Source organism: Condylostylus longicornis, unplaced genomic scaffold, assembly GCF_029603195.1.
Source record: "Condylostylus longicornis isolate FDR11 unplaced genomic scaffold, ASM2960319v2 ptg000028l, whole genome shotgun sequence".
Classification (NCBI taxonomy): domain Eukaryota; kingdom Metazoa; phylum Arthropoda; class Insecta; order Diptera; family Dolichopodidae; genus Condylostylus; species Condylostylus longicornis.
Window position 1 is genome coordinate 4813359 of NW_026577997.1, and position 17453 is coordinate 4830811.

Below are 17453 nucleotides of genomic sequence, written 5' to 3' on the forward strand. Positions count from 1 at the left end.
TTAACTGAAATCTAATTTAATTTAAATAAAAGAATAGAATTTTTTTTTATAAATTTAAACTAAACAATAAAAATATTTAACAAAAGAAAAGAAAAAAAAAACACTTTACATGAAAAATCTCAACGTGGCTGAAAAACGTAAACGTTGTTCATCGGCATCATCGTCGTCACCGCCGACAATAGCTGATGAATTACCATTAAATGCAACTGTTGGTCATACAATGGGTAGTTTAATGGGTTCAACTGCAGCACCATTTTTAACATGGCCAATATTATTACCGCCATGGGGTCCAGCATTATTACCAGCGGCATTTTATCCATCTGCTGCATTAAGGAATGCTTTACCTGGGTAAGATTCTACAAAAAAACAAAACAGGTTATTGAGAGTGTTTATTCACAAGCATGTAATATGTACATTCATTTATTATGTGAATATAAATTTATTCAGAATTTGATTATAAAATGTTTAAAAACATTTTAAATTTTAGTTTTATCAAAACTGAAAATTACAAAATTCTACTAAATGGTTTGAATGGTTTGGGATTTTCTATATTTAAATTTAAGACCACCAACTTATCAAAAATTATATAAGATACCAATAAATAATACAAAAAAAAAACAACTGAACAGTAGTAATACCTACTCTTGTTAAATTATTTAATTTATAACACTTACCTACAAAGGTTTTATGTCACTAAATATTTTATTACTTATACATAAATTAATTTATTTACACAAATATTAATTATGCCTTATATTTTATCACGCAAATATTAAATAATATTATAATCCATTAATAAGTACACTCAATATAATAAATATATAATAAAAATTTTGATATAATTTAATTAAGCCCTAAATTATTATGTAATTGTTATAATTATATCACATAAAATATCATATAAAAATTGTGTTATATTAAGACATTGGGTACAAAATCATAAAAGAATATTTTAAATACAATTTGAATTTTAAATAATATTTTATATTGTTACTTTAATGTAGACTTTTTAGAGATAGAAATTCTAGTTTAGAATATTAAAGGAAACCAAAATTATTAATCTTTTGTAACTTCTTAGACAGCATGATAAAATTTAAGAGTTAAAAATTACTTTAAATGTGCATAGATAAAATATCGTATTAATAGTTTGTGCGCAATAATTTTATTGATATTATTAATAAAATTTTGTATTCATTTTAAAAAATATTTAATTTAAACAAATATATATATGTAAAATAAAAAGCTACGAATTAAATAGTTACTAATAGTTCCTGTTCTACAAATAAAATAGTTTTATAATACTTAAACACGTTACTACGGCGGCATATTACTGTTCAAATAAAAAATTTTACATCAAATTGATTTTGGACTTCTAAAATGATAATCCAGATTCTTATTAATTGAAATAATTATTATAATGTGGAATTAATAAAATTTTTTCTAAATCATAAACTATATTTTAAAAACTTATACGCATATCCTCGAAATTTTTAGTTCAAAACAATAAAATAAACATCAATTTTCATAAAAACGCAAATTAATAAAAAAAATTTACTATAATATAAGAAACATGCATAAATAAAATAATTTAATTTTATCAAAAATTTCGGAAATGAAATCAACAATTCGATTAGAATTCAAAATATGGGAACAAATATAAATTAATTCACATGATATATGTCAATAAATTATTGAACCAACTGATCTATTAAAAATTAGTTATATATATATATATATACCACTTAACCACCCTCATAATTATTATATATGATTGCTTTATAATATTGATATATTAATTGAGTTCATTTCATTATTTTATACAGTGCAATTATTTTATACAATATCAATTCTTGAAATATTTTATTATTCAAAAAAAAAACATATGATATTCATAGTTACTAAAATGGAAATACAAAGTGATTTTAATAGATCCTTGGTACTAAAATCGAAACTTAAAAAATATGAAATAGGCTTTAAAAACTGCTAGGTTTGTATTGACCAATATAACTTTTGAAAACATTTGAAAAGCCATTGAAAAATTAATTATTATAAAATCCTCAGATTAGATAGAGTTTTCTGATTTACATTCGATTCTCATGCAAATTTTTGCTAAAATAAGAAAATAATGTTGTAATTTAAGTCAAATGTTTAATTGTTAAATTAAAAAATATCTTAATTTTGAAGCTAAACTTATTTCGGACATTTCTATAATCTTATACTTTTGTTTATACTCATATTTTATGGTAACAGTTTTAAAATTTATTGAACTTTCTGTGTAATTTTTTACATATATAAAATAAAATATTATTATTATTCCTTTTTAACATAGTTCTAAGTTCATCCTTTCACAACTTTTCAACACGCATTTTAGTTCTTCTTCTTTTTTTGATTCTTTTTTTCGTTGTACTTCAATTCTTTTATAATTAACTTTTGAATAAAATCATAATATTCTTAATACACTATCATAATAATATTCAACTAAAGTGGTATTAAATACAACCACACTTATTTTAAAAACTCTTTCCATAGTAACTTTGAAAGAAACAAAAAAAAAAAAATACTGATGGGTAATAAAAATGTCCTACTTTTCCTGCTTTTATAAAATCATTTTCATAAATAATAATAAAAATATTAAATACTACCAAAAAAAAAAAAATATCAAGGAAAAGCTAACAGAATTTAAGCAGAACAAAAGGGATGATTTTTTGGCACCCTCCAATCATCTTTGATCAAAACAGAGAAAAAATCCCCCCCACCCAAATTAATATATATAAAATATGAGTACGTGTACTACTATAGTTCAGTTAAATTAAGCTATTATACCACTTTAAATGCTCAAAATTTAATTACTATATACATATATATACTGTATAAAACCTAATATACCAATGCATATAGTATAATATCAAAAATAAATAAATAGAGTTGGCATAGTCAGAACAAGTAAGCAAGAATTAAGCAAAAATAAAAATTAGCAGCTGCTCACAGCTAGAAATTTTCACAAAATAAAAATTTATTTTTCCTTTTATTGTTATTATTATATTTCCCTTCCTGAAAATCCTTTTTAGCAATTTACACGACTCGTCTTCTTCACTTAATTATCATATAAAATTCATTCATTTCATGATAACCAAACTAAACCATTTTTCGTTTCCCTCTTGCTTGTGCATTTTTTTTTTGTTTTTCTTTAATTTTGCTTTTCTTTTACTCAAAGCCGGAAATTCGAACCATTAACTATATAAAAGCTAATTACTTAATCGCTGATTTTTTAATGAAAATTTTATTATAAAAATATAGAATTTTTATTATTTATTATTGTATAACGCGTTATAAATCTAAATGATCAGAGTTGAAATTACATCATTTAATGCCCATGGAACAGAAATTTTTTATTATAGCAATTTTTAACTACATATTATGTTTTATGTCTATGGAGAAGAAATTTCTTAATATCGGGATAAAAAAAGCTCGAAAAGCTTCAGAATTAGATCTTAATCGAATTTTGTAAAGCATATTCAATAACGTACAGCCTAATACATAATATTGTCACAAACGATTTTCAATAATTTTTAAGATTATTTCAAATTTTCAATTCTTAACCATAACGAGCACACAAAAATTTTAGGGCATTTTTCCTAGATGCAAACTAATATACATTATTTTCCCAAATAAAACATTAACGTTAGATTTCAATTTCGTAGACGACCTAATATACGTAATATTTTAGGTAGCATAACAGGCTGCGTTTCACAAATCGAACATCGTAAGTTAACTAGACTCATTCAATTAAAAAATTTTAATTTCCGAACAAAATCAATTGCAGATTAGTTTGTATTTAGATAAATAAATTTAATTTTTTGTCGTATAACAATTCTAAAGCCGGACCTGTTAGCAATCATTATAATGTCTATAAATAACAAACTATGAAATCAAAAATTTTCACTTCAAATTTTTTGTTTATCCAAATTTTGTATTTTATGACTATATAGCTACTTACATGCTTTTTATTTTTGGAGAATTTTTGATTTTATTATTTTTTTGTTTTTTGGAGTTATTTATTATAGTTTGATTCAGGCATTAAGCTTGTGTATAGCACATCACATAAAGTATAAATTTTGTACAAGTGCATGTTATATAACTGTTGAAATAAACTTTACATTATCTTGATAGCGTATTACTCGTATTTTACGAATAGTGTATATTTTATGTGTGTAAATAAATTATATATACATATATGTAAACCATAAATAATAAAATCAAAAACATTTTTTATTTTCATTTTATATGCTTTTAATCTAATCGATATTTAATTTATCTTAATTTATGTTGACTGCTCAGGAAAAAGGTGTGCATAATATGGTTATATAATAGAATGGTGAAAATAGTCATGCACATATATGTATATGGAAAATTTATTCATTTTATATCAAAAATAATTAGGTTGATGAAATTTTTCTTGGATATAGTTTTTAAACATTTGAGTTAATTTGATTTATATTTGTTATAATAAAGCAACAGTTTTGATCTAAAATCTAAAATATGGGCTTGAAACACTAAAGGAAAAAAGGAAGATTTTAAAAAGTAAAATATGATATTTACATATATGTTTATTTCGTTGATGAATTTAAAAGATTTTTCAATCCTTTAGAGATATTCTGCATTTAACGTATTAAATTCTCTGTCATATTTGTTCTTACTACAACGTTCCTTGTAAGTTGAATTTAAAATGACAATGAACTGGACCTAAAATAATAATAATAATAATTAAGAACATTTTAATAACAATAATAAGTAACATAAAAACTTTATGCATATATACACAGGTAAAATAATTGTATTTTACAAATTAAAAATGCACAAATTAATAAAAATAACATGCGCAATAATAATAAAAACTACATTTTCATAACACTTAAACTATAAGAAACTCTCCAAATTAAATACAACTCTTAAAATATTATTTTCCTTTTTAAAACCTACCTAAATATATTTACAATATACAATTTAACTATAAAAATACACCTTATTAAAATATAAATGTTAAGGATTTTTAAAATACAATCGGCCAGATGTATTTCTTTTGATTTTTAGCACGGGAAATCCCATCCGGTGTCGGTATTTTATTGTTAAGCATGTACATATACATATAATTCAGTGTCTGTGTACATTTTATTTAAAATACTACAAAAATATTTTATTTTTTTTCTAATATCTTACAATAAGTCATCATTTTCTTTTACATTGACCTCACATCCTGAATTTTATTGTTTACAATTTTCAAAATGAAATTCATAATCTTTAAGGTAACGAAAACAGGTAAAAAAAAAAATATATTTTTAGTTAAAATTTAGTTTGTATATTCAAGTGCAATGCGCACACGTTTGTGTTAGTGTGTCAATCTTCATACTTGTCTAATAAAAAACCATAGCAATACTTGAAGATAATTATAATATACTAATATAGACCTGAACCTGCCAGACAAATTGGTGCCAAAAAAAAAAATAAAAAAAAAATTCGGGTACTATACGTATTAAAACGTGTAGGTTCATTTCAAACATATTCTAGATTCACATGTACATAAATATGGAATAAATTATACACACTAGGTTTTTTTTATAAAGAATGCCTTAAGTAATGGCATAGTATGCTATAGAAAATCTCTTAAACTTCATGAAATACGAATGCAGTTTCGTAAGTATTAAGATTACAAAACGAGGAGAGAAAAAGTTGGTCATGTCAATCTTATAATATCATAAGAATACATAGGCGAACTGTTCTACAAAATTAAAGCCTCAACAAATTTATTTAGTTAGTAAAAAGGTACATAAATTTTCGGCTTTATAGATTTAAAATTTTGTCTATTTACTTCCATTACGATCAATCCAATTAATCGATTTTAATTAAGACAATTAATCAATTTTATAATTAAAACTGACTCATATAGAAGAGAAGACATTAAGACACCATAGCTATTTTTTAGATTATTATTAATTGTTAACTCAATAAATGAACAAATAAATTTATAACACCATTTGAAAACAGGTCGCCGCAAGATTCTTTTATAGTTGAAAACTATATTTGTAAGCAGAAAAAGAAAAAAAAATGGAAATCCCGAAATTTTCTTCAAAAATATTGTCAATTAAAAGAACAATAGAAAAATTTCAACATATGTTCAATTTAAGTGGTATTACATATATAGAAAAGTAACAGGTAAAATAAGTACCTTAATAAATTTTTTCATATTATTTTTATAATATGTTAGTAAATTATTTTACAAAGACTACTATCATATAATGTGATCCCTAAAATCTAAAACTTCTCATGTTATAAATATATAAAATTCAAATTTTTAGTTAAGGAATGGCATGCATCTTATACCTTTTATTATATTATATGAATAAAATTCTTTTCTTATTCACATAATATAATAAAAATTTTAATATATGCAAGAAGAAGCTCAAAAATAATCTCAACTTTAGTATATTTTTAAACGCGATTTTATATTTATTTTGGTATTTCCAAAATGAAAACAATTAAATTTTTCTTAACATGCTACTCTCTACATATGGAAATTTGTGTTTTTTTTTCCAATGTTTTCAAAAATCCTTAACACTTTTATAAAAATTTTCAAATGAAATATTTTTTTTTAACAGGTTAAAATTAGTTAACGTTGCTACTTTGACAAAAAAAATATTCACATGTAAGCAGTAAAAAAATATTTAGCAATTAAATAAAATAGCAAACCATTTATTTTACAATTTTAAAAAGGATTCAGATTTTAGTTAATCTTGCTTTTCTTTTTCTAATAAATCTTTTAGTATTGAAATGGTAAGATTAAAAGTTTATTTTACCATAAACAAGATTTAGTTACTTAAACAATAAACAAGAATATTACAGTCGGTAGTTTGCCAGTTTGCCTTCTCATAATCATCCTTCATATTCTATGTATGTATGTGATGTGTGCGAATTATTTTAAATTCCGAAAATTATTTGAAATTTTCATTATATTTTTAAAATGTTAATTGTCATAATCTGATTAAAATTAACATTTTTAAAATTTTAAATGACAAATTCTTTAATTTTAATTCCGATAATTTTGTATTCCCTTTGTTTCACCTTATCCAGAGTGGTTCGACTTAACTCCATTAGTCAGAAGAGAGACAGAATCCCAAAAATTCCATTTTATAATTGTATATTTAACATTAATATTTTAAAATTGCTGTACATATCCAATGTAGAAGTTCATCTCTCGTAACCATACAGATTTTTTATAGCTTTGTTTTGAGCTATCTGAAACAAACAAAGATTTTTTTAAGTGTTTCCCCATGTTTGCATAACATATGTGATAGTGCTATAGATAGAATAATATACAGAATCTTTTAGGTACAAGCAAACCTTTTTATTAATACCATAAAGTATGTCTGAAATTATCCTGGCTTTCTTCAATTATTCGTTTATATATGGTTTCCATGTAAGATTTTTGTCAAATACAACTCCAAAATATTTATATTGCACCAATGTGTCTAATTTTCTGTTACTGTACGAGAAACTTATATTAATATCTGTCGATTTTTATTGAAAGAACACTTATTTCTTAGACTTCTTTATATTGACGATGAGCTTTTGTAACTCCATTAAATTTTCCATTTGTCAAATATCAATATTCAGTACCTGTTAAAGTGCTTGGCAAGATACTTCGCTGTAAACTATTGCCATTGTAAACCATCATATTTAATTATATTCAATGCTCGTTAAAATCCTTGTATAAAACAATTCTAGTCTTGGCCATATTTCGTTTATCACGGTAAATGTTGTTCCATTTGTACATCTATACGATTAGTTTGCTAATTAAAAATTGTGGATTTGCTGCTTTTACAGTACAGTCCGGAAGTAATAGCATTTTTACTTAAGTTTTCTATCGTTTTCATCCTTTTTTGTATTTTAAACATCTGTAAATATACACGTATATTTAAATTAATTAAAATCGTATCTTCTTATGCATAAGAATTAAAAAAATTACAGGTTCACCACTAAGGTGGTCAATCTATTCTTTTGGATTCTAAATTCATTCTTTTGAAAATTTCATTTTAAATCTTCTTTTTTTAAGGACATACATATACATAATATATTTTTTCTTTTTTATTTTCTTTCAATATCTCTATTATATTCGAAAATTTATAAAAGGTATTTTGCAGTTTAATCGTTTTCGGAATTTCCGGTCATAAATTTTCAATATACTTACATAAATGAAAAATATGGAAACAAAAGCTAAAAAAAAGTAGTATATTGTGTATAAGTATGTATGAGTCTTTTAAAATGACTTTTACGTCCGTTTTGATTTTTTTTTTAATTGTTTGCCTTTGAAAAAAATGTAGAACAATTTTTTTAAATTAAATCTAATCATAAATAATACTTAAAGACTTAGTCTTTTTATACATTAAATAAAAGAGCGTTTTATTTACTTTGTGTCCTGTGGACATTTAGAAATTACCGAGAAAATTTAAAAGAGTAAATAGAATAAATTTTTAAAAACAACTTTGAAAAAAAAATCTGAGGATCTTGAAGAGAGCGGTTGTAATAGTGAAATCATACAAAACGTTTGAAACAATTGTATGAAAGCAGAAATAATGTAATTATTCAAGTAGATTCTTCTATTTCAATTGTCTTAATGGAACATTTTATAAACGATCTAATTTAAAATGCCATTTTATATAGAATTTCTTCAAAATTAACCTAATGTTTACCACAATTATTTCAAACTAAAAAAGGAAATAAATTAAACATGTTGAATTTAAATCAAACATATTTGATATCAAACATGTTAAAACCTAATTCATAATTTAATGATTCTAACTTTTATTTGAAGCGTATTTAAATTAAAAATAAATATTAGATTTTCATAGATTTTTCAAAATTTAAAATAAAAAAACAATTATTACATATTTTTCTTTAATTCTTACTACTTACAGTTTATTTGAACCAAAAGTTCCTTCACAAAGATCTGGTTTTCAAATATCAGATATATTAGAATTAGATGGTTCTGGTTTAAAGAATTTACATCATCAAACATCGACAGGAACAACTGTTAATCATCATAATACAACATTATCAGGTGATAATCATACAACAAATTCTCATCTTAATCATCATAATAATAATAGTAATACAAATTTAAATACAAATACTGTTTTATCAACAACATCTAATAATATTGGAAATGGAACAAATCATCATACAGCATCACATCAAACTTTATCACCGACAGATTCAACATATCTATCGGCAGCAACAAATAATATTAATGGTAATTCAGGAACTGCATTTGGTGATGAAGCACCATATCATCATCCATTTTCTCATGCAATGTTTCATCCAGCTTCAAGAGTTGCATGGATGAGAGAAAATGATCATTATGGTAAGTGTAATTTGAAATTATTTTATTTTATTTATACTTGAATTTGACATGTCCGGTTCACAGCTATTCCTTCCGCAGCAAAGTACTAAAATAAGAAAATATCAAATTACTAATTACAGAAAATAGTAAGCCTACATTAATCTTAATTTTTTTAAATATACATATATAATAAAACTTAAAATGACTATAAAATAACTAGAGCTACATAACCTCACTTCAACGTTCACAATTAATTATAAATCACAATATGGCGACTATTGTAAACATTTTACAATAGTCGCGTATAGATAGTTACCTATATCCGTACTTAAGTGTATATGTATGTAAGTGACAGGCAATTTGTCATTTTATTTTTTCTTGTAATTTTTCAATAACTGTAAGTATCGGATTTGCTATTTCACGCACAATTAAAGTACTACTCTTCAGTTAAAAAATTAAAAAAAATATTTGTATACTTTGTACATGATATTATATCGACCCCTACCTACTTTTTTATATACTTTGATATATGAAAAAAAAAAGTACCGTAAAAAAGGACATCCAAATCCTTCTCATGTTATTTATTAAAAAACAAAATTGAATAGAATTATTAAAAAAAAAATTCACGCAAATTTGAGATTCCATTTTTATTTTTGAAGCCTTTTTTAATAACACAAACCTTTTGTATATAAGTGAAGTTTATGTACATGGATTAGGTTACATACTTATATGACTTTACATACATATAGATATTAGAGGCAGATGTGCATGTAGGATATTTTAGAATTTTGATTTTTGTCATTTATTGTGTTTTATGTTGGTTATTTGATCATTGAATGAGGCTTAAATTTTCTATGTTCAAATTATTTCAAATACCTATAATATCTATAAATTACATACAAATTGATATTGTATAATGTCCTTGTGAAATATTTATGTTTTTCTTTCAACACTACACACACACAATATTAATGTATAAAAATATTTATGTATCATTATTTTTTTTATCAAATATTAATAATATTATCATTTTATACTGAACAAATTTAAAACAGATAGAACTGTAAAAACAGATATTTTGCAATTTTAGAAAATTATTTTCAAATACACACATACAAATACATGAACAAATTTTTATTCTTTCTACTTTAAATAACATCTGTCTTGAACAAAATAAAAAGACACCATCATTATTATAATTATAATTTTTAAAAGGTTAATCATACAAAAAACAAGGGACTCTTTGAAATGTGAATTGGCTTTCTAAATTTTGAATTGTTCCCAATTCAAAAATTAATTCAGTATGTAAAAAATATTCATACGATACATATACACACATATATGTATGTACGATAGTTTAAGGAAAATTGAAAAATAATAAAAATACAATGAGAAAAACTGGATTTTTAATCAAACACAAAAATATTAATTCTAATTTAAGGACATACTTGTATATATTTAAATGTATGCATATTTTGAAAATGAATGGGAAAAAAGGATTAAAATTTTTGTTACTGTGTCTTTCGTTATAGGGGTTCTATGGAAGATTTTTTTCCTATATTTAATGACAAATTTAAATGATTTTATTTATTTATATATATTTTGATTGATTTGAAACTGTCAAAAATATTAATTTGTCATGAAAAAAAAGAAAGGATAATAAATATTTGAAAATATTTATTTATTTTATTTAGTCATTTATATAAACAATTTAAGGATTTTCTGTACACTTACACATATCGAATTTTATTCGAATTTTTAGTTCACTATTGTTATTTATGAAAACTGTAATGTGTTTATGCACTAAATAAAAGTACTCTAGTAGTTGTTACTATATAATAATGGAAGAACATAATTTTCTGCAAATAATAGTTCAACAATTAGTTTTGATTATTTAAAAATACTCGTTTTAAATTCAGAGAAATTAACTACCCATAATATTCGATATTGAATACCAACAAAAAATAAACAACAAATATCAATAATCTTCAATAATTAATATTAATGAAAGAGTTAGATTAGGTTAGATTAGGTTAGGTTGACGCGACTTTGAAAAGATACATGACATTGACTCCCCAAAAGCCATTCCACATCTTGCGAGTTCATTCGCCGTGCAGTTTCCTTGGATTCCACTTTCATCCGCAGCGTAAATCAGATCAATTCCAAAGAATTGCACCATCTGATAAAGAAATGGCCTACACCCCATTGTAGAAGTGGACGTCTCCGCAATCTACGCCTCACTATCCGTAAAAATGCTTTTACGCCAATATAATATCACATTGTCCGCCAGCTATTTTAAAATTTCGTTTGTTGCAAACACCTCCGCCTGAGTGACAGTCTCGTAGATGAAAAAGAGATATCCACACCAAGTTCTTTAGAATGGACCATTCCTTCAACCCTATTATTCAGTTTAAGCCGCCCCATATGTTACCTTCATCCCCCAAGTTTGACTTGATGGGGGCGGAAGTGATGCGGACTCACAGCCAATTCTGCCGCAATCTGCTTGTGCAGAATATAGATTGAAAGAAGGTAAAAAAGAAACTCAAGAGTTCATAACGCAACTCTCCCTGCATGTCCATCAATGCCATCCCATGAACTTTGCTTCCTAAATTCAAATTGATGTATCAGCTCAACACAGGCCTAAACACCAGAACGACGCACATGAGCACACATCCCACCCGGCGATGTAACGCCAATGAACCATGAGTGGCTTGAAAACTCGCACCTATTCCCGATGTCACTCTTTCACGAGTAAAGTGTAGTAGTAGCTTTCCTCACTTGCTCTCGGATATTGGACATCCAGTTTAGCTTAGAGTCCAAGATTAATCCCAAGGATCTAGTTTCAATATAAATTACATATGTCATCGACCTTTTTTCGAGACGAGTGCAAAGTTGTTTCAAAACATGATTTACTTGTATTCCCACGCCTACAATATCCAGATAGTCGTTTTTAATATTATTTTAGTTAGCATTTTGAAAAAGCTTTCAGGCGGTCTATATAGCAATGGAGGCAGCCCACGAACTGATAAATACAATTCTTGCTAATTTCTATTTTTTGTGAAAAGCAGCATTTAAAATAATAAAACTCAAAACTATATAAGCGATTTCAACTGTCAATAGCAGTTTTAAGCTGCGCACAGTAGTTTTGAATATTAATTGCAACTACAAATAACGTATATGCAATATTTTAAACTAACTTTTGCTTTGCAACACAAAGAAAACATGTTAAATGCTTAAATTACATGAAAATTTTTTTTGACTCTTAGAAGGACAAAGAAATACTCAATCCAAAATTCAAAAAATGTTTTAGAATTTACTCGTACTTATTTATTATGTGTAAAATACCTTTTTTTGGGAAAATTTCTCCCCTTCATTGAAGAATAAAAGATGTATTTGCTAAAAAATAAAAACAACACTTTTAGGGGTGTTTTTTTAGGGTGTGTGCGGTTAGTTTATTTTACATTTTCTTCAATTTTTTGAAAAATATTTGAGGTTTGGCAATCAACAGATTCTGGGAAGTTTCTCTATTCTTTGTATTACAATAAATTAGAAAAATATATTTGAATAGTTACATTCAAAAATGATAAAGTGTTCTATAAATTTTGGATTAAAAATTTTCATTCATAATTGCAATAATATAAATTATAATATTATAATATATTTAAAAAAAAAAGACTATTTAAAACTGAATTTATTGTACGTCTTTTGTTAAAAAACTAGAAATTTTTACGTAGTTTTTTTCAAAGTATTGAACTATTCATTGATATTTCTAAAATTTACTAAGCTAACACCTTTAAAAAGATACTTCATAAATTTTCCTCATAATGCTTTTAAATGAGTTGAAATATAAACTGATTATATTTCATTAAGACCTTAGAAAATAAAATTTGAGAAAAGAAGGATGTACTATCGGCCGAGGTGTCATACGTTCGCCTTTTTAATGTTTACAATCAGTATACCATAGTGAAATATCACGAATCAGTTGTCGATTCGCGTGATTAACTTATAGAATTTGTTTGCCAGCATTTAAAAAGGTTAGACCAACCCAGGTTAGAACGTGTAAATTCCAGTACAATTTACATACTGTTCGTCACATCATATGCACTTTTTTTTGCAAAATTGTAGTTAGATCTCGCATTATTGTTAATGAAAGTTTTGTCCGCACAATAATCAATTACTAATTGAACTCTAGGGACATGAAAAATAATTTTAAACCAGTTGGTTTTTAATAAAATCAAATGTTTAATTTAAAATTTTAAAATATATAAAATTAGTTTATATAATCAAAGAGCCTAGATATTATTAAAAATTGAGATTTCAATCATGATATCATAATTACAAGCCCAATCTATCAACTTTAATTTTTATATTAAGCTAATGATGGTTGAAAAATTTATTTATTTATTTTACTGCACCAATAAAAATAATATCACAAATACATTTATATTTTAAATATTTTGATTTAAAATTTTTCAAATACACAGCCACACACACACACACAAATCAAAAGATATTTTGTACTCCATGATTCACAAATACTATCATACATCTTATATTTTAAATATAATACATGTACAAAGTGCACACAGAGAAACATTAAAATATCCTTTTTCACTCTTTATATAAAAAAAATTTCAAATCCATACATATACCATGAAATATTTTAGCATTAAGAATTGGGCGTGATTTAATCATTAATTTTTGTCTGTATATACTTATAAAAATACATAAAGGTTCTTTTTAAACATAATGTATATGTATAGGTATTGTGTATCTACTCAAAATTTCAATAGTAAATGAAAATCTCTACAGAATATTCTAGTAGAACAAAAAGGAAAAAAATATATACATATAAAATATATTTTTGAATAATTAAATTATAAAAAATTTTTATATTATTTCTATTCAATATTAATTTTTGCTTTATAAATTTTATTTTAATTACAGGAATACCACAACCAGCTAGCCCAGATAGTACATCACCAGTAACATCTGAAGTTTCTTATACTCATATTGGTAATTGCCCACAAACATCACCATCATTACCAGATTATAAGACTGGCATTAATAATAATAATATAACAAATAAAAATAATAATAATAATAATAATAATAGTAATAATAATCAAAATTCTACAAATGTCATTACAAATGCTAATAATCGTTCCTCTTACAATACTAACAACAACAATAATAATAATTCTAATCCAACAACAAATAATAATATTGTTGGCGGTGGTTCAATTAATATTAGTGAAGATAGTTTAAATGAAAATAATCAAAGTTCATCAAATCATAGTGGCGGTGATTTAAGCCATCATAATGATAGTTTAAATGATGATGAAGAAATAATTGAAGATGATGATGATTTAGAACATGATGATGAACATAATTTAGATAATACAAATAATCTAAATAATGCAAATGGTTTAAATGGACAAGATACGATACCACATAAAAAACGAAAACGACGTGTTCTATTTACAAAAGCTCAAACATATGAATTAGAAAGACGTTTTCGTCAACAACGTTATTTATCGGCACCGGAACGTGAACATTTAGCAAGTGTAATACGTTTAACGCCAACACAAGTAAAAATATGGTTTCAAAATCATCGATATAAAACAAAACGTGCACAAAATGAAAAAGGTATATATGAAAATGCAGCTGTTGCAGCAGCAATGCATCATCATCATGTTGCGACATATGGATCACAACCGAAACGTGTTGCTGTACCAGTATTAGTACGTAATGGTAAACCATGTTTAAGTGGTACACAAAATGGTTTAAAAGATTTACCAGATGGTAGTGTAACATCATCATCATTATCACAGACAGCACATTTAATGATGTCAGCAGCAGCAGCAAATAGTCAATATCCACATAGTTTATTACCGCCATCTGGTCGATGGTGGTCTTAATATTATATGTAGCAAATATTTAAATAATTTTTTTTTTAAATTTTTTTTTTTTATGAAATATGCAAATTTTTTTTTTTTAGATTACTATAGTAAAAATACATTAACATTACCTATAATATTATATAAATACATCTGTATGTATATGGCAATAATTAATTTTTAAGGATATTTGTGAATATTATACATGAGATTTTTGTTAAAAAGAAAAGATTTAAAATTTTTTCTTAAAAAAATTATTTTAGTTTAAAATCATTTCTAATGTGCCATAATTTATAATAGAGTTTAATTGAAAAACACTAAAGAAATACTTTCAAACTATTTATAAAAATATTCTGAGTTAAACCAAATTAGTCAATATGAAAATATTAGCCAAGCAAGCTCTATAGAAAATCTTAAAAGAATAGAAAGAGAGATTTGCAATTTTTGATTTACACTTTACGCATCTAATACAGAATCGGCATCTCTTTCGTACATTTTACAAACAAAGTGTTGTAATAAGGAGCTATCTGGCCCAATCCATATTTCATATACAACTATATGAACCTTAAATAAATTTGTTTTTAAACAAGAAATCTTTTCTTATATAAACTCAAATCTCTCACTTTTATTTTTAAGTAAATAAAAATTTATAAACAAAATTTTTTAATTTCCTATTAATTTTTAATTAATTTTATAATTTTTCTTATAATTTTTCTTTTGTAAATATTTTTTATAATAATATAATTTTCATAAATATTTTCGTTTTAATACAGAGTACATATAAAATTTTGTAAAATTTAGCTATACAATATTTCGAAAAATTTTTTGAAATTTAAATACATAAAATAATGTGAAAAAAAAGTTCCAATTTGGTAATAGTATAAGCATGTAAAATAATAAAAGTTTTGTTATATAATTTTCAATATAATATTAAAAATGTTATATAATTAAAAAAAAAATATTAATAACTAGTATTTATAGAGAAACAAAAATTGATTCAAAAATAGTATCAGGATCAGTTCAGGCTTAGATTACGATTTATTCATTAAAATATCATAAAATTTATGGAGAAGTTTCTTTAAGGGTATTCAAACACTAGTATACCGGAATCTAGTCTAAGCCAATTTTGAAGTAGGGAGGAATAATTTGTAAATGAAAAACACTTTTAAAAGCAAAAACCATTATTCCATATCAAAAGAGATAACTGCAAAACGCAATACTATAAAATCATAACGAAATGAATATGCAATATATTTTTTAACTATTCTACAAAATCAAAGCAGTTTAAGTATATGATTTAGCTATATATTGCGAAAATTTAGCAATGAGAAGACCTAAAATTCCAAATCATTCGGTATTACATTTTCCATACAAAAATAATAATTAATCTTTTGGAATAAATGTACGTAGCTACACTTCCTATAACTACTCCTTCACATTGACGGATTTGTAAAAGTGTTATACGATTCTAATGTTATACATTTGAATTGTTATACATTTAAGTGTTATGTATTTAAAGTGTTATACGTTTTAAGTGTTATATACATTTAAAGTGTTATACATTTTAAGTGTTATACATTTAAAGTGTTATACATATTAATTTTTACATATACCCTTAAATTGAATAGAACCGTTAAATTTCAATAAATTTTCAGATCCATAAGTTCAGTTGAATTGAATTAAAAACATGACAAACACTCTGAGACTGAACTGAACCGCAGAGCAGTCTGAATCAATTTTGAAAAATGGTGTAAAAACATTTAATAATATATGTAAAATATGAACAAGTCAAAAAAATAAAATTTTTATTTTTTTTTTAATAATTTAAATATAAATATAAAAAAAAATTTAATTAAGTTAATTTATTTAGAAATTTTTAAACATTTAAAATATATAACAAAAAAAAATATATATAAATAAATTTTAGTGTAATTCTGTGAATGTACCTATAATATACTTAATTATATTATAAAAATATTATATATAATTAAATTAAAAAATAATAAGAAAAGAAAAATATTAATAAAATTTTAAAATTTATTCAAAAAATTTTGAAATTAATTTTGTTTTAATTTTGCGCGTTTTATAGTAACAGATCTAGTAAATATTTCATCTGATATTCTTACCCAGTTTTTCTAACTTATAAACCGCTACCGCAC

General features: G+C 24.2%; 1 protein-coding gene and 1 long non-coding RNA gene across 2 annotated transcripts in view; one reads left to right on the forward strand and one right to left on the reverse strand.

Annotated features, from left to right (window-relative positions):
• Positions 1-15920, forward strand: LOC129607655 (homeobox protein vnd). The gene is made up of 3 exons (XM_055518797.1): positions 1-348; positions 8970-9415; positions 14342-15920. Exons 1-3 carry the CDS (start codon positions 110-112, stop codon positions 15313-15315), a joined length of 1659 nt encoding a protein of 552 aa, XP_055374772.1. The 5' UTR covers positions 1-109; the 3' UTR covers positions 15316-15920.
• The window catches only part of LOC129607657 (uncharacterized), a 26567-nt gene continuing 18424 nt past the window's right edge, over positions 9311-17453 (reverse strand). Inside the window, exon 3 of the long non-coding RNA XR_008696830.1 lies at positions 9311-9500. This is a non-coding gene — a long non-coding RNA (uncharacterized LOC129607657). The remainder of the gene's footprint in view (positions 9501-17453) is intronic.

Excerpts from the sequence above, each read along its gene's own strand:
- LOC129607655 (XM_055518797.1), top strand. The coding sequence starts at position 110 with ATGAAAAATCTCAACGTGGCTGAAAAACGTAAACGTTGTTCATCGGCA. Across the intron at positions 349-8,969 it reads TTAAGGAATGCTTTACCTGG|TTTATTTGAACCAAAAGTTC; the intron begins GTAAGATTCTAC and ends TACTACTTACAG. Across the intron at positions 9,416-14,341 it reads GAGAGAAAATGATCATTATG|GAATACCACAACCAGCTAGC; the intron begins GTAAGTGTAATT and ends TTTTAATTACAG.